Here is a 17,247-nt window from a genome sequence, read left to right as displayed (position 1 = left end):
GTTGAATCTTAGCCTATTATTTTTGGGCTTGTTGGTTGTAAATTGAAATATGGGTTATCTATATCTATATCTATATCTATATCTATATCTATATTAAAAGTGGGAAGCCCTTAAGCTAAGAGTCAAATTACTAAAATACCCTTTTAAATAATTTAAATACTTTACATATAAAAATATTACACAAAAATGCTAAATTTACTTGAATAGATGTGATGATCCTTCCTATTAGTATCTAATATTCAAACTGATTTTTCCTAACAAGTGTCTATTGTTTACTTTATTTTCAATCGTTTTGCCATATGTATATATATATAAAAGAGGCTTGGAAGCAGCTGGGCGTTGTCTTGCCAACTTGCCGACCAAGGTCCTTTTTGGTCATTTCATGTAGCACAATTTTAATACGTGTTGACTCTACAAGGCCTTGCACGTGAAATCTGCCTACAACTTGAGGTTAAGAAGGACAAGTGACCACTTCAATTTCTATTTAATTATTTACTCTGCTTTTCTCTTCGCCTGTACTTTGTTTTTTTGCCGGTAGTAAACATCATCGAATACCTTTGTTTCTTTGTTCGATCTCTGACCCTCCGACCAAATTACTGGTACGTTTCTCTTTCACCCAGTGAATTATAGTTTTTTAGAATATAAATTTTTAATATTTAGTTAGTAAACTTATGAATATTATGTATTTTGAAGAAGATGAAATGTCGATCAAGGTCATTTATTTCGGTCATTTAGCAAATCTTTTGTAGTGATCTAATCGCACTGATTTCTATTGTAGAGTTAGATGGGATTATTAATTACTGTATTTTCAAAATTGTAAGATCTCAATTTACTTTTTTTTCATGTGTGTTTGAATTGAATCTGAAAGTAGCGTGAAAGGAACAGTGATTTAAGTTTGCATATTTCCTCAAGTTCAAAGGATTTTACCCTATGAATTTCACTTACCATGCAAATCGCATTAACATCTGTTTTTTCTGTCTATTACCAAAAATTAAGTGATTGTTGAATGTTAGAGGTACTAGTAAGTAAATTTGACCAACTATATACAATCTGCTTTTTCTTAGAAAAAAAGCATGTTCAGAAACGTAGCTTAAGCATTGATAGTATGGACAGAGGTGAACCAAAGATTTGAAGATTATGGGTTCGAAGTGTCACTAAACAACATTGACTATTTATGTTATTGATTTTGGAATTCAGTATTTATATATATTTAATAAGAGATATTTTAATATACTTATATCCTGCCCCGCCCTCGAGATCTCACAATGTATTTAAAAGAGAACCAAGTTTTGTGTCATTTTCATTAGTTAGAAGCTACCGAGTTAATCTAACATCCAATATTGCAAGCAGACAAATCATGAAGGAATTACAAATACACATAATTAAGCACTAGAACATGACTCTGTAGCAGAAAGCATTAATTCCTGAGTATAATCAGAAACAGAATGTCTTTTAAAGCAATTAGTTTCATGTTTTATTTTATCACATTCTTCTACCCATTTCTTGAACTTCTGTATTAACTTCTCCTTTTGGAATGATCATTTGAATGAATGACCTCCATTAATATGGGAACTCAAGCAAGTTTCATTATGTCCCACTAATAAACTCCTCATGATTAAGTCATTTACTTATGGCACAAATTATGTGACAATTTCTGTTATGTATCAAGTTTTACTGGATCATAGAGCTTAGCATTTCAAGACTGAGTTTGATGAGGCTGATAGGATGGTTGGTACCAGCTGTTGTATGTGTTATAAAATATAAGTCAATCAGAGGCGGACCTAGGATTTGAGCGTGGCCAATGCACCACTATCTTTAACATAGATATAGCGATATGCACATATGAGGCCTTGCAGTGTTTTGACGATAACAATAATATTTTTCGCTTCCTTCCCTATTCAATCTGTCATGTTCCTTTTGTTTCAACTTCTGCGCTTCTTGTTTTGTTTTCTATCAGTTTATTTGGTGATAAATATTTTTTTTTGGATTTTGATATATCTCTATGAGAGTTACGACATGTGTGTATTTTAGACGGATTCTTCTGCTCTTTTCATAATTTATAGACTGTTTTGGCATATATTTTGTTGTAATTAATTTTGGCCTTCCTAAACGATCAACTTGGTGGTTAATTACACATATACTAAACAGGAAGAAAAAGAAAAACTAATAACACATTAGGTATATTAGAGGCTCACCTAAAGTGATGGGTTTCATATATTGTAGGAATGTTCCAATATTTGATTCTACGTTGTCTGCTCTGGGTCTCGCTTATATATTGTCTTTAGGGATATTTGTGTTCTTTTTAAATTTCTTCATTTTGCAATGCATTTTACAGTACATTTTCGCTCATTATTGATGGTCAGATTAATTGTTTTTTGATTTGTATTAGAGATGTCATGTTAAAAATGTATAAGTTATTCAAATACAGATGCCTATCGATATAAAAGCCACGACGCAAAGCTGTCTTTTCCAGAAGAGGAAGCGACATTACTCAGCAGAAAGAGCTTCTAAACTCAAGCTCAGGAGACATGATGTGTATGCAAATCAGTCAGCGGATAAAAAAGAAATGCTTTTAGCACAACGACGATCAAAAAATATTGAGTCGACAAGCCAAGGTCTCTTGTTTGAACATATTGAAGTAGCATCATCTTCTGAAACTGCCGCCGAGTTACCTAGACAGAGAATACTAACAATAGGGGAATCATGTTGCCTTGATGAAAAAGGTTAGGAAAAGAAATATAACTCTTATGTATATAGAATTTTGGATGTTATTTTTGGGATTTTACCTACATATGTATTGTTAATGTTAACATGCGTTCACTTCTATGTAGCCGATAAATCTTGCGCGGACGACACAACAGTTTGTTCTAACAAAGGGAAGAATATAATTGGCTCCGTTTCTGTATTCGAATATGGTTAGTGACTATTAAAATGCAGTTTCAATTTTAGTTCACTTGAAATATTTCATATATCAGTTATAATGATTTGCATATTAGGTTCCACATCAAATCCACTCGATGAACGGCGTGATCCCGAGGTATCCGTTGTCATAAAAAGAGGTTTGTCTTGGTACTCTTTTAACAATATTAGCCATATATCTTTTCTCAATACTTGTATGATATCCAACAACTTATATACACAGGTTGTAGATCAAAGATAATAGGTTGTTGGAATTTCAAACAGTTGCCCAGTAATGCAACCATTTTGAAAACTGTACCAAATTGTAAATATTGTGGAGCTAAAAGGTTTGATTATGAATCAGCAGAATTTTGTTGTAGCAATGGTTCGGTTAAGTTGACGTCATATGAAATGCCCTATGAATTATTAAATCTCTACTTAGGCAATACCGAAGAATGTGAACATTTTCGTACCTACATTAGACTGTATAATAATATGTTTGCCTTCACTTCACTTGGGGTGAACTATGACAAAGTAATAGCAAAAAGAAACCACGAAATGTATACATTTAGGGTACAAGGTCTGTATCACTTCATAAATGATTTGATTCCAACAAATCGACAACCAAGAAATTTACAGCTGTATTTTTACGATGAGAACATAGAAATATTGAATCGAATGGCTTCCTCGGATATACTTCGACAGTCGATCATTGAGAAGCTGATGGATATACTAAAGATAAATCCTTACGGTATCTTCTTGAAATCTCTGATACATATCCCGGAATTATCAAATTTTTACGCTGCATTGAGATGTGGTTCTAGCTTAGATTAGAGAGTATATAATCTGTCAACTGTGTCAGAAGTAGTAGCATTATGGCTAGAACAAGAAACGAACAACAATATTTGTTCACCGCATATCCGAATTTACACTCACAATAACAAAAGTCAAATAGTAAATTACTATTATGGTTGCAATGATCCATTGCAATATCCGATTTTACTCCCTTACAGTCAAAATTGGTGGCATTGTGGTATCCCAAAAATCTTACAGCCTAGGAATAAATTGAAAAAATGAGCTTACTACGAGACTGAGCAACTTCCAAGCCTTTGTAACATGTGTTCAATTGACGGACTACTTGATATGGAAGCTGATGTTTTGCAAAAAGGAAAACGAAAAAGGAATAATATTTCTTGTCGTGAATACTTGTTACAAACTATAGATGAGAGACAATGAGGAAAATGAAGTTTTATATTCTGGCAGATTATTTCAATACTACTCAGTTGATGAATTCATAAAAGTAGAAACTCAGAGATTAGATTTTGCCTCATTTAACCAAGATTTATTTCGGGTTGATGTATTACAAAGACTTCTGGATATCCTGAGACTTGGTAAAGAGAAGCTTCTAAATAGGAAAACAAAACTTTCTTCCGACAAATTTTACGGGAGGTCCGAGAGATATGCGCCAGCTTTATATAGATGCTATTGCATTAGTACAACATTTTGGAAAGCTTGATATATTTCTGACTATGACATGCAATCCCTCTTGGCCTGAAATAAAGGAACATTTGCTCACAACAGATGAAACTCAAAATAGGTCTGATTTAGTTAGTCGAGTGTTTAGAGCAAAAGTAGAAGAGATGAAAACAGATATATTAAAAAGAAATATATTTGGAAAAGTTGCAGCTTTTATGTACACTATAGAATTCCAAAAACACGGTCTTCCACATGCTCATTTTCTTGTTATACTTACTGATGACTACAAATTGACGTCCGAGACTTGTGACAAATTTGTTAGTGCTGAGGTGCCTGATCCTGATATGAACTCTTACTTGCATAAGCTTGTTATTAAACACATGATGCATGGGCCTTGTGGTCATTTGGATCCTACAAATTCATGTATGAAAAGAAATGAGTGCAAATTTAAGTACCCGAAGAGCTTTGCTGATGAGACAACGAAAGGAAAGAACTCATACCCAATTTATAGAAGACGAAACACTGGTAAATTTGTGAAAGTTAGGAAACAATTTCTTGATAACTCATGAGTTGTTCCGTACAATCCTTATATGCTCTGTAAATACAATTGCCATATAAATGTAGAGGTTTTCTCAGATATTAAAGTTGTCAAATATATATACAAATATATCTGTAAAGGACACGATAAGATTTCGTTTGGCTTACACGAAGATAACACAAATTTACAGATAGATGAGATAAAAGAGTATCGATCTGCTAGATGGGTGTCAGCTCCAGAAGCTCTGCGGCGCTTATTTTCTTTTCCTATTAGCGAAATGACACCAAGTATTTATCACCTCCATTTACATCTTGACGGATTACAGTTTGTCTCTTTTAAAAAACTGACACGATAGACAGTATAGTGAAAAATCCTATGCTTAAAAAGACGATGTTGACATAATATTTTTTGATGAATGAAACAAATAAAGATGCTAAACAACTTAAATTATTCTATAAAGATTTTCCACAATACTTCGTATGGTCATCTACATATAAAATATGGACTCGACGACAACGAGTTAATGTTATCGGCCGTGTTGTAACGTATCATCCAACAGAAGGAGAAAGATATTACCTTAGATTATTACTAATGAATGTGAGAGCACCAAAATCATATAAAGATCTTCTGACAGTAAATGGAATATATTGTGACACATTTAGAGAATCTGCAGAAAAAAGAGGATTGTTGCATTGTGATAACAGCTTAGTCGAATGTATGTCAGAGGCCGCTTGTTATCAAATGCCATATAGTTTAAGACGTTTATTTTCTACAATATTAGTATACTGCAATCCTGATATCCAAGAGAACTATAAGAACACTTTGAAGATTAAATGTCCGAAGACTTTAAGAGCCTAGCGAAAATAAGGCCAACGGATATCCATCTTGCTGTCTTGAATCACATCAATGACATACTACATTCTATGGGACGTGATATTAATGATTTCAACCTTATTTCAGAAATGATCACATCTTCAAATATAGCAAATGAAGCAAAGGAAGTGTATTTCGAAAAAAACATCATTGTGAGCGATGAAGATTTATTATTACATAGAAAATTAAATGCTGAACAAAAAATAGCATACGACATAATTCTCGAGAGAGTATTTGCCAATAAATCTGGAGCATTTTTCATTGATAGTCCTGGAGGAAGTGGTAAGACATTCTTATATTGTGCCTTATTAGCAACTGTGAGATCTACAGGATTTGTAGCGTTAGCAACAACAACTTATGGCGTTGCAGCTTCGAACCTGCCAGGAGGACGAACAACTCATTCACGTTTTAAAATTCCGATTAATATCGATGAAATTTTTTCTTGCAATATCAGCAAGCAGAGCTCACTAGCATTTTAATTCGCGATGGAAAATTGATTGTATGTGATGAAGTATCGATGACAAAAAAGAATATGATTGAAGCTTTAGATTCACTCCTAAAAGATATAATGGAAACAAATATTCTTTTTGGTGGAAAAGTTATAGTATTTGGAAGAGATTTTAGACAAACTCTTCCTGTGGTTCGAAGTGGAAAGAAGGAAGACTTCATTCGGCAAAGCATATTGAACTCCGAAATATGGAATGAGCTTGAAAAACTCCGATTATCAGAGAATATGCGTGCGAAAACTGATCCCTCTTTTTATGAATATTTGATGCGAATTGGAAATGGAACAGAAAAGACAAACACGGATGACAAAATAGAAATTCCGACATCTTTCATTGTTCCTTATATTACTGAAAAAGAATCGTTGGACCTCTTATTCAACATAATATATCCCGATTTGCATACGTCTTTTCATGATTCTTCCTTTTTAATCTCTCGTGTTATTTTGACAGCAAAAAATAACTTTGTTGATGAATTGAAAGATAGACTTATAACTCTATTTCCTAAAGATGCTAAGGCATTTGTTGCCACTGATGAGATTATTGAACTGAATGATCAAAGCCAGCTTGAGGATTTTCTAAATTCATTGAACCCTGCTGGTCTGCCTCCTTACAAACTAATCTTGAAAGAAAATTGTTCCTTTATATTGCTGCGAAATTTAAATCCTTGTGAAGGTTTGTATAACGGTACACGACTGATATGCTGTAATTTTAAGACTCGTGTGATAAGCGCTAAAATTACGAGTGATGATTTTAAGAATACACATGTATTTATTCCTAGAATGCCGTTATTATCTTCAGATGATGAGAAATTACCTATCCCATTTAAAAGAACACAATTCCCACTACGCCTATGTTTCACTATGACGATAAATAAAGCACAAAGACAAATATTAGACTATGTTGGAATTTATTTACGCAAACCAGTGTTCTCTCATGACCAATTATATGTTGCTTTATCCAGAGCAAAGCGTTCAAGCTGTATAAAAATATTAATACGACCACCTACGACAAATAGCGATGATGACCAGTCTACATATAACATAGTGTATAAGAAAATCATTCAAAAAGCCCTTCTATAACTTTATAGCTTCCTTATTTATATTGCTTATGTGGTGTATATTTATCTTGCTGATTGCTGCTCCTCATTCACTTATTCTTAGAAAATGAAGCAACAATTTTCGTTTCTACTTATTCTACTTATATTTATTTTAATGTTTTCTTTGGGTCTTGAAACAATTTTCCTGCAATTTGGTAGGACGTAAATAAGAGTTAGCTTATTTAATTTACCTGCAAATCATTGTAACACTTTCATTCTTCTGATATAGGTTTTTATGCGCAATATACAGATAAGGGTGTTTATATTGTAAAACTCTTCAAGACCCAATCAGTGAAAGCATTCGTGTTTGCAAATTTAAATACAAAGGGTTATCACATATTTCTGTGATTTTGTAACTCTGTAAAGTTGATATGCATGATCCTCACCTCTAGAAAAAATTATGTTTTTAACTCCGCCTATGTTCAAGTTATACTGTGACACAGCCGGTCCCAAGCCCGGATAAAGGAGGAGGGTTTTTTGTCTATTAGCAATGACACTTATATTTTTATTTTTTGATTCAGTTGTGCTCAATGTGAACTGCTTTAAATTTAATTAGTATCTTCATCAGTTCCGTTAGATGGACTGTTTGCTATTTATTAAAAAAGACTTTCTAAATCTGTTATATGTTTTCCTCAGTCTTATTTATCTTTCAGGATATCATAACCAAAAATATTGTAGAGGCAACAAAGACTACTGCTGTAAATTAATGGGAATGGAGACAACTAATGAGGTGAGTTAAAATTCTTTATGAGTAACTCATGTTGGTACTAGCTGTAACTTTGCAAGGAAAGTTTTAAGCTCTATTGTTCAAAATTTGAAGAATTCTTCTATCATATGATTTTGCTGCATATGCCAAACATTGGATCCTTTATGTAGATTATTGGAAAAAATTGCAATGAGGCAATATCAGTATCAAAGACAAATTAATTGGAACCATTGGTAATTTGAAACAAGAAATCCTTACCTATATTTTCAAGGTTACATATTTAAATTTGTTCAAGATTTGCAAGCAGACCGATAATTTTCTCCTAACATATCTGTGTTAATAATGATTTAAACTCCATAACTCAAGTATTGACATGTAGAATATTCAATCTCAATCATTCCATGAACCGACAATTTGCTTTAGCTAAGAGATGAATGTTTCTCTATAACACTATAACTGGTTACCCACTTGAATATTTTTGATCAATTTAAACACAAAACGGATTTGATATTCCTTTGTAGAGTGCTCACTTAGAAGAAACTGGAAGACTTGAAATGAATGTTCGATTCGGTAGCTCCACAATCTCAAAGCAGTGGAGAATACATTCTTCATGGTTATTAGTATTTAAATCAGACTATTCTTTTTTAGAAATATGTTGTTCTTTTTTATTATTTTGGTGTATGATTTTATTGAGTTTTAATTGAGAATTTTTATGTGGGCCTTCCATTAAGCATTAGTTGTGATTGTAATGTCTAGAGATATCTTGATATATCCGAGGATGGGGGTTGGTTGAGTTGGTGAAAAGAAAAAGTGAACCATGTGTCAAATTTTGATGACCGAAGAAGAACCCAAGTAGTTAAATAAATATAGCTTGTATCTCTTTCTGATGCACTTCTCTTTCCCAGAAAGAAGACGTGTGATTAAATGTTATCTGTACTTCTATTTAAAGTGAAAGATTTTAAACCTAGCATGAACATTGGCTAACTACATCCTGGCTAAGAAAAAAAAGGCATACCTTGTTAATTGAAAGTTATAAAGAATGTTATCAAGTTGACAATAAATATTTTATTACCTTTGCCTATTAGTTGAGTGTGAGCACATATAATGCAGGATCATACATTTTATTTAAAGCTAATAATGAAGTCATCCCGCCTAATTCGTAGTATTTTATTCAATGGTTATATATACTTATCTTTTTGTTCTTTTCGCTAAGTATATATACTTCTCAGATCTTATTGCTACTATGAACAAAATAAGTCTGGCAGGCAAATTGGTTACTTTAGATGCACTACATAAGTCTGGCAGACTTACTGAGTACAATCCTACTCGGATTTCTATACCATAAATCAAATGTGAATTTTATAGATGCACTACAAAAACTCGGTGAAATTACAACGGTTTTTTTGTGTGGCGGTTGCTGAGAACCGCCGCAATACTCGATATAATGTTGTGGCAATTTGAGAACTGCCATATTTGCATTTGTAAAAGTGGCGGTGCCATAGATAAAATTGACATTTTGAACCGCCGCTATATTAATTTTAGATTTCAACATATTATAATCCAAGATCTCACTCTTCCAATTAGAACTCCCTCCTCTCACTTTCCCACCCCCAATTTTGTCAAACCCTCTCTCCCGCCCCCAACATTGACCAAATCGGCGGCATGTACACCAGATCACCGTCGACTTCCTATTCTCTCCTCTTATATTCTCTTTCCTTCCCCTCTTCTCGCCAAGGAGATGGTGGCGTTGATTGGGAAGAAACTATGAAGCTTTTGGTCTCCGATGAAGTTGCGAGGAGTTTTTTGATGATGTCCTCCCATCTAAATCAAGGTTCAGTCAGGTCCTCTCTATTTCTCTATGTTTTGATTACTTATTTAGGTGGATCTAGGTTTTCATTGTTGGTTCGCTTCTGCTCTGTCGATATAGTTGGTGAATCTGTGCTTAGCTTGCTTTTTTTCTTCAACAATTGTATGTATTCGTGTGGATATAGGGTTTCATTGTTGGTTCGCTTTTTCTCTGTCAACATAGTTGATTGAACTGTTCTTTGCTTGCTTTTTTTCTTCAACGATTGTACGTATTTGCCAAATGTAGAGTTTCATTGTTGGTTCACTTTATCTCTGTCAATTAGTTAATTGAACTGTGCTTTGCTTGCTTTTTTTCTTCAATGATTGTATGTATTTGATGCTCTACGGAATGGTTTCATTTTTGGTCGTCTACTGTTATATCCACTAATAGAGTTGTGTGATTGTATTGGCCGAATGATTGGATTGCTCTTATGTAATTGACTGTAGTATCATTTTGAGTGATGCTTCATCTTGCAAATGTTCTTTCACCTTGATACTTAACATCGAATTCTTAAATGGTGGAAAGTACATGATATGTCTTTGAGCCATGCAATTGTGTAGTTACCACAGACAAACTTACATTTGAATTGAACTTCTGCTAGCCTTTTCAGAAAAAAGTTATCTACTCAATATTTGAAGTAGATTCTCATGAAGGTTTTGTTACTTGTTTTCCTTGTTCAGAAGCTTGTTTTATTATTAGGAGGTAGTTTTTTAACATTTGAAAATGCTGCAAGTTTATCTGTCATTATACACAACTATTGGTTCCTTGGTCCATCAGATTACTAGTAGATCCAGCAATTTACAAGACACACTGTTCATCTCAAGTTTGAAGGTATCTGTTGTTTGCTTTGTACCTGAGTAGCTGGTTCAATACAATGAATTTTCTTTAAAGTGATCTTGTTTCAGACTCAAATTTCCATTTTAACTACCTGCTTAGTGCTTGGGCATGCTATTTTTGTATTATTTTGCATTTAGATCATTCTAAATTCTCTTTGGAAGAAGTGAAGGTTTTCCCTTTCTTACTTGAATGTGATCTTGTTTTAGACTCAAAATATATTTGGGCAATCTGTTTAGTGCATATTTTTTTTGTATACCTGAAACATCTTAGGATATATTGTTTCTTTTCTCCGGGATATGGTTCAGACGAAAGACTATATTGAGAGCAAGAAGAAACAATCATCTAAGGCTGAAGTCCGGAGTTTTTTGAGACAAGAGGTAAGGAAATCGAGATTATACAACTGTTAATTCTAGTAGGATCAATAGATTGTTTGTAACGACCCGACCGATCGTTTTGAGCTTTGGCCCGTTCTTCGGCGGTTTGAGGCCATGAACAGCCTCACTTTAGGTATTATGACTTGTACGCATCGTCGGAATTGGACTTCGGGAAGTTCAGAGTTGATTTGGAAAGAAAATTCTCATTTTAGAAGCCTTAAATTGAAAGAATTAGCTAAGATCAGATTTGTGAGTAAACGACATCGGAATCAAGATTCGAAGGTTCCAGCAGGTTCGTATGATGATTTCGGACTTGGCGTATGTCCGGGTCGGGTTTTTGATAACCCGGGACGTTTTGGCGCCTATTGTGGAAGTTAACATTTTGGAAGAAATTTCATAAGTTTGAGTTGAAGCGCATTTCAGTGTTATCGATGTCCGTTTGGGATTCCGAGTCTGGGAATAGCTCCGTATGGTGATTCTGGAGTTGGGAGCGCGATCGGAAGTGAATTCGGAGGTCTGTAGGTCATTTTGAAGTCATTTGGCTAAAGACAGAAATTTGAAGGTTTTTGAGAAGTTTGACCGGAAGTGTACTTTTTGATGTCGAGGTCGGATTTCGATTCCGGAAGTTGGAGTAGGTCCGTAGTATCAAATATGACTTGTGTGCAAAATTTGGGGTCAATCGGACGTGATTTGATAGGTTTAAACATCGAAAGTTGAAGTTTGAAATTCTAAAGTTCATAAAGCTTGGATTGGAGGTCGATTCATGATTTTAGCGTTGTTTGTTACGATTTGAGGCATCGAGCAAGTCCGTAATGTATTTTGGGACTGATTGGTATGATTGGTTGGGGTCTCAAGGGCCTCGGGTGGATTCCGGGTGGTTAACGGATCGAAAATGGAATTTTTGGAAGGCTGAACTTGCTGGTTGCTGTCATAACCGCACCTGTGAGAATTGGGCCGCAGGTGCGGTGCCGCAGAAGCGGCCCGAAGAACCGCAGATGCGGTTTTGGACTGGAAGTGAAGGGACCGCAGATGCGGTCGTTTTTCTGCAGATGCGGGACCGCACCTGTTGTGGAGAAGACGCAGAAGCGGAAAAAGGGCAGCTTGGGAAGGATCGCAGATGTGGTAGTGGGGCCGCACCTGCGGAACCGCGAAAGCGGTCGAGGGACCGCAGGTGCGGAAAGTGCTGGAGGCAGAGAGATGTTTTAAAAATCGGGATTTGGCCATTTTCTCTCATATTTTCTTGGCTTGGGCGATTGTTGGGAGAGCTGGATTTTTCATCATCAACGATAAGGTAAGCTAATCCTAGGGGTGGGTATAAAATCCGAAAAACCGAATTCCGAACCGAACTGAAATAATTCGGTATTTCGGTTTTGGGTTTTTTCGGTATTTTGGTCTAATTCAGTATTGCAATTTCGGTATTTTGGTACGGTCCTCGGTATTAAAATTCTTAAATTTCGGTATTTCGGTATACCGAAATACCGATTTTTAAAAGACATTTTCTTAATAACCCAGCCCACTGCCCATCGCCCCAGCCCCAACGCCCAAGCCCAAACCTTTCTTTATTTAATTCCCAACCCCAGCCCATCTACCCATCCAACTCTAATTTCTAATTTCTTAATAACCCAGCCCCAGCCCTCGACCCTTTGGCCTATAATTCTAATTCTCAGCCCCAGCCCCAACGCCCAAAAATTTTCAGTTTGCACTTTGCAGTGCACTGGAGTTATTTGGTGTTTTAGCCTATACTTTAATTAATAACTCAATTCTCTATTCTTTATAGTTCAGAGCAGATTCTTTCACAATTCACAGTGAAAGTTTCAGTTGTGCATGTGCACTGTTAGCATTGATTCTTCAGCGATTATTAAACCGAAACCATACCGAAACCAAATTAAGAAATACCGAACCGTACCGAAATATTTTAGTATGGTATTTGGTATATACAATTAATAAACCGAATACCGAAATACCGAACCGAAATTCTTAAACCGAACCGAAATACCGAATGCCCACCCCTAGCTAATCCCATCCATCTTGAGTTAAATACATCGATTATGTATGGATTTTAGCATGTAAATTGGTAGAAATTTGGGGTTTTGGTAGAAAGACCTAGAAATTTATATTCTTGGAATTTAACCACGATTTTGGGTATGGAATTGAGAGTAAATTATATATTTGAGTTCGTGGAATTATGTGTAAGCTTAATCTTCGAAAATTTTCGGAATCCGAGCACGTTGGCTCGAGGGCAATTTTGTCAACTTTTTGATCGGAGTTAGGAATTGTTATAAATTGGATTGTAATGATTAATTGAGCGTATATTAATGAATTTGCATAATTATTGGCTAGTTTTGGAGCGTTGTGCATCAATTTGAGTCTTCAGAAGAGCGTGGAATGTCGGTTATGGATCTTCGGAGCGAGGTGAGTCTCCTTTCTAACCTTGTAAGAGGAAATTGTCCCCATAGGTGAGTTAATTGGTTATGTGCTCCTATTTGTGGGGGCTACGTACGCACGAGGTGATGAGAGTTCATGCGTAGCTACTATTATGCTATTGTCTTGGTAGTTTAGGACCCAAGAGCATGTTATACTTGGATTATTTGTGAACTTATTGACAGCTTGAATTGCTTAAATCACATTGAATTAGTAAATGAATTTCTAAACTGATTAAACTTCATTTTTCTTAAATGGTTAAAAGAGGATTGACTTTCTTTGGAAAATTTCTCCATGTGGACTTCTTGGTTGTCAGTCTGTATGTGTTTATTTTTGGAGCAGGCCGAACGCCTCGGCAGATTAAATAGATGCATCTATGGTTTGCGCTGTTCGACCCTCGGCAGTGCACAGTTTAAATATTGTTGGATCTGGCCGTATGACCTCGGCTTGATTTGCGCATGCTTTATTGCTTGCCTTGAAACTCATTGAAGTCATTGTTGCCTTCTCCCCGGCTTATGAAATTATGTTTAAATGATGAATAGAAATTTGGAAATTTTCTATAAAAGAAAGAATTCCTTACTTGCTTCATTCCATTGAATTATAATCATGTTTATAAAAATCCCAGATTTACTATATTATCGATATAACATTATTGGGCCACTAGTAAGTGTCGAAATCAACCTCTCATCTCTACTTCTTCGAGATTAGACGAGATACTTATTGGGTACACGTTGTTTTCGTACTCATACTACACTTGCTGTGCATTTTTGTTGCACAGGTTCATATGTGGCTAGTGGCTTAGTGGCATAGTGGCTTTGGTTGATACGGAGACTTAGGCGAGCTGCATTCCTCGAGGCGGCCTGCAGCCATTACAGTCTCTTTCAGTGTATTGTAATTACTTTCTGTCCAATTTGCATTCTGGACAGTTGTTGTGCTTTATTCGATTCCTTAGTAATTGCTCATGCACTTGTGACACCGGGTTCTGGGATGATCACGAGATTTTATTTCAGTAGTTAAATTTTGTAAAAACATCCTCATTTATTCAGTGGAGATTATTAATTATTGTTTATTTGTTTAAAGGAAATTATTTCAAAATAATTAGATAAAATGAGAATTTATTAATACTTCCGCGGTGGCTTGCCTGACAGTGGTGTTCGGAGCCATCACGTCCCTTAGTGGATTTTGGATCGTGACATTATTAATGTCTATGTTAATTGAAAATGCGTCTCTACAGATAATGCAGCTCGATAGAAGATTAACACCAAGGCACAGTTCGATGTGCTGTAAAGAAAGCAATGGAATGTAAATCTTTCTCACAAAATATCACTCACCTCACCTCAATGTCTGGTATCTCCTTCTGCTCCCTCAAAATCCTATGACGTACTATAATATGACTCATAATTCTTGTTACTTCCGTTTTGAATAAATAAATTATATAGATACTGCAGATTTTTGTTCAAATTGAGCGTTCCACACCTCTTACATCTCTTTGTGAAGTAACATAGCTAATTTAAGGCTCATATACTCTATTGTCAATTTGCCATTGCTATTCTTATTGTTGCCCTCATGGTTATTCTTTCCAAAATTTAGCTGTTATTGTTTTATTTATATATCTTGTGTCAAACGTCGAGAATTATTTTTCCAATTAACTCCAGCCAACGACAGAAACGATTGCACTGTGGTGATGAATGTTTTTGATAAAGTATACTGTGGTGATGAATTATGTGCTCAACCAAGCATTTATAAGGGAACTTATAGTTCTTAATATTCTTAATACCATATCCCTTTTTGTTTTGTTCTTTTTACTGGTATCATATTTGGAAATTAAGAACTATTGAGGTAATATTTGTCACCATGCTTTTATCTCAACTTCTTTCAGGCAGATTTAGGAAATGGCGCTCCATAATCGATTAGGAACATCCTCAAATGAAAGCAACAATGATGCTACCACTTAGTAACCGTCGTTAGCATCAACTGTGATTTTTGGATCTTGTTGTAATGAATAACTCTATAGAAGTTTAATACTTTTGATAGTGTAATTTTAGAGTACTTTATGTTTTTGTGTAATGGATATTTTTCTTATTTAATCTTTTATAATTGTATCAAAATTATTAAAGGCATTATAGAAGCTTGGATGCATACGGTGTTTTAAATAAAATATAAAAGTGGGATGTCAATTGTTAAAATGAATGAATAAATATATGTATATATTGGCAGTAAAGAAATGCAAAATTTCAGGCAGGAGGAGACGATAGGGTGGTTTAGAATAGCCAGTTTAAAAGCAAATCAAATAGTACATAATTAGGTTAGGTTACGGCGGTCCTACACCCGCCGCAATTAAGCAATTGGAAATGCCACAAGAAGAACTATTTTTGGGAACCGCCACAAATACTGTTTTGGTGAAAGAGATTACGGCGTTTTGTAAGCCGCCAGTCTTGTGTATTGAAACCTCCATTAAACGCAAATACATATATTTTTTGTAGTGATGATTTGTATGTTTGCTGTTACTCTGCTCAAAAGTGGTGTGATGTGTTACCATAAGGTCTTTGTCAACTGTGATGTTTTGTTTCCATCCGTATTTTTATTAGAGCATTTATGCTATTTGTCTAACTTCGAGAGACTATTGCCGGTATAGCCATTGGATGCCTTCAGTAATGAACAACAACAAAGGAGCTTCAGAGTGCTATCTTCATGGTGAATGCAAAAAATATTGAGGTTAATTGAGGGAGTTAGGCGCCATCACGATCCCGACAGTGAAAAATCCGGTTCGTGACATTAATTGAGGGAGTTATAATCCAAATAACACCTTTTTGTAGACAATTATACGATTCATTTTAAGAAGCAAGAATATGCAATTGAGGTTATGATTACAAGCAATATAAATGTTGGACGTGAAGTTTTTCCGGATACAAAAATACCTTTTGGCACTTGATATAACAGTGATTACTATTCATTTGCTCGCTAAATTTTCACACTTGGTGCTTTAGAAGTACCACAACACTTCACTAATTTACTTACTCTATGTCTTGCACGATCAGAGCCCATACTCCAATAAAATACTATTTTGAAAGCAGAAGTCGGGTAGTTTATTTCAAATTAACAAGCTAAGTGGCATTATAGAAACTATTAATCATGCACCCACGTCATAAAGCAAGAAGGTTTCACATTTCTCGATAAATCATCTCCTTTTGAGTTATGAAAATATAATTAATCATCTCCAAATTTTATCGTAAACTGTATTAAGGATGAAGATTTCCATTTCTTGTCAATATTGATACAAAAAATTGAGGAGATCAAGTTGCAAGACGTTTAATTGCAGAGAGGATACAGTAAGTTGAAAATTTTAGTTTAATTAAAATTAAAGATGAAGAGATAAACAAGGAGATAATCAGGAAGACCAAATTTTTTGAAGAAGCCAATGGCAACCCAATATAATTATCACCGAAATGATGAAAACGAACACAACAAGAATATTATATAAAAGAAATTATTAAGTGAGTACACTTCATCATATTATTATAATACAATCAAAGCAAGTAAAAACAATTATCGCAAATTTGGTATATTAAGAAGAACCTGAATTTTATCGCAAATTGATGTTAGCTAAGGATTGTTAAAATTGATAAACACTTTGAGGAGCTACAGGAAGTTGAAAAAGTTGGTGCAATCGAAATGA

General features: G+C 34.8%; 1 protein-coding gene across 9 annotated transcripts; it reads left to right on the top strand.

The window, feature by feature from the left end:
- The first annotated feature begins 333 nt into the window (after positions 1-333).
- Positions 334-15,632, top strand: LOC107798533 (uncharacterized). 9 transcript variants are annotated; one of them, XM_075223360.1, is made up of 9 exons: positions 334-599; positions 2,429-2,723; positions 2,832-2,915; positions 2,997-3,059; positions 8,041-8,117; positions 10,717-10,770; positions 11,082-11,153; positions 13,491-13,562; positions 14,350-14,633. In XM_075223360.1, the coding sequence occupies exons 2-9, from the start codon at positions 2,429-2,431 to the stop codon at positions 14,371-14,373; spliced, it is 741 nt and encodes a 246-aa protein (XP_075079461.1). In that variant the 5' UTR covers positions 334-599; the 3' UTR covers positions 14,374-14,633. The 9 variants fall into 9 exon arrangements, 8 of the variants coding, with proteins under 8 accessions (XP_075079461.1, XP_075079465.1, XP_075079462.1 ...); XR_012695784.1 differs by lacking the exons at positions 11,082-11,153; positions 13,491-13,562 and adding an exon at positions 8,615-9,924; XM_075223364.1 differs by lacking the exons at positions 11,082-11,153; positions 13,491-13,562; positions 14,350-14,633 and adding exons at positions 14,806-14,918; positions 15,451-15,632.
- Positions 15,633-17,247: the final 1,615 nt, after the last annotated feature.

The sequence above is a fragment of the Nicotiana tabacum genome, chromosome 10 (assembly GCF_000715075.1).
Source record: "Nicotiana tabacum cultivar K326 chromosome 10, ASM71507v2, whole genome shotgun sequence".
In the NCBI taxonomy this organism is placed as follows: domain Eukaryota; kingdom Viridiplantae; phylum Streptophyta; class Magnoliopsida; order Solanales; family Solanaceae; genus Nicotiana; species Nicotiana tabacum.
The sequence above is the reverse complement of the archived record's forward strand: the minus strand, read 5'-3'. Positions and strand labels throughout refer to the sequence as shown.

Bases quoted from the DNA above. Each gene is read 5' to 3' on its own strand.
- LOC107798533 (XM_075223360.1), top strand. From the start codon at position 2,429: ATGCCTATCGATATAAAAGCCACGACGCAAAGCTGTCTTTTCCAGAAG. The intron at 8,118-10,716 runs GTGAGTTAAAAT...TTGGTCCATCAG, and splicing joins GAATGGAGACAACTAATGAG to ATTACTAGTAGATCCAGCAA. The intron at 11,154-13,490 runs GTAAGGAAATCG...ATTATTGGCTAG, and splicing joins GGAGTTTTTTGAGACAAGAG to TTTTGGAGCGTTGTGCATCA.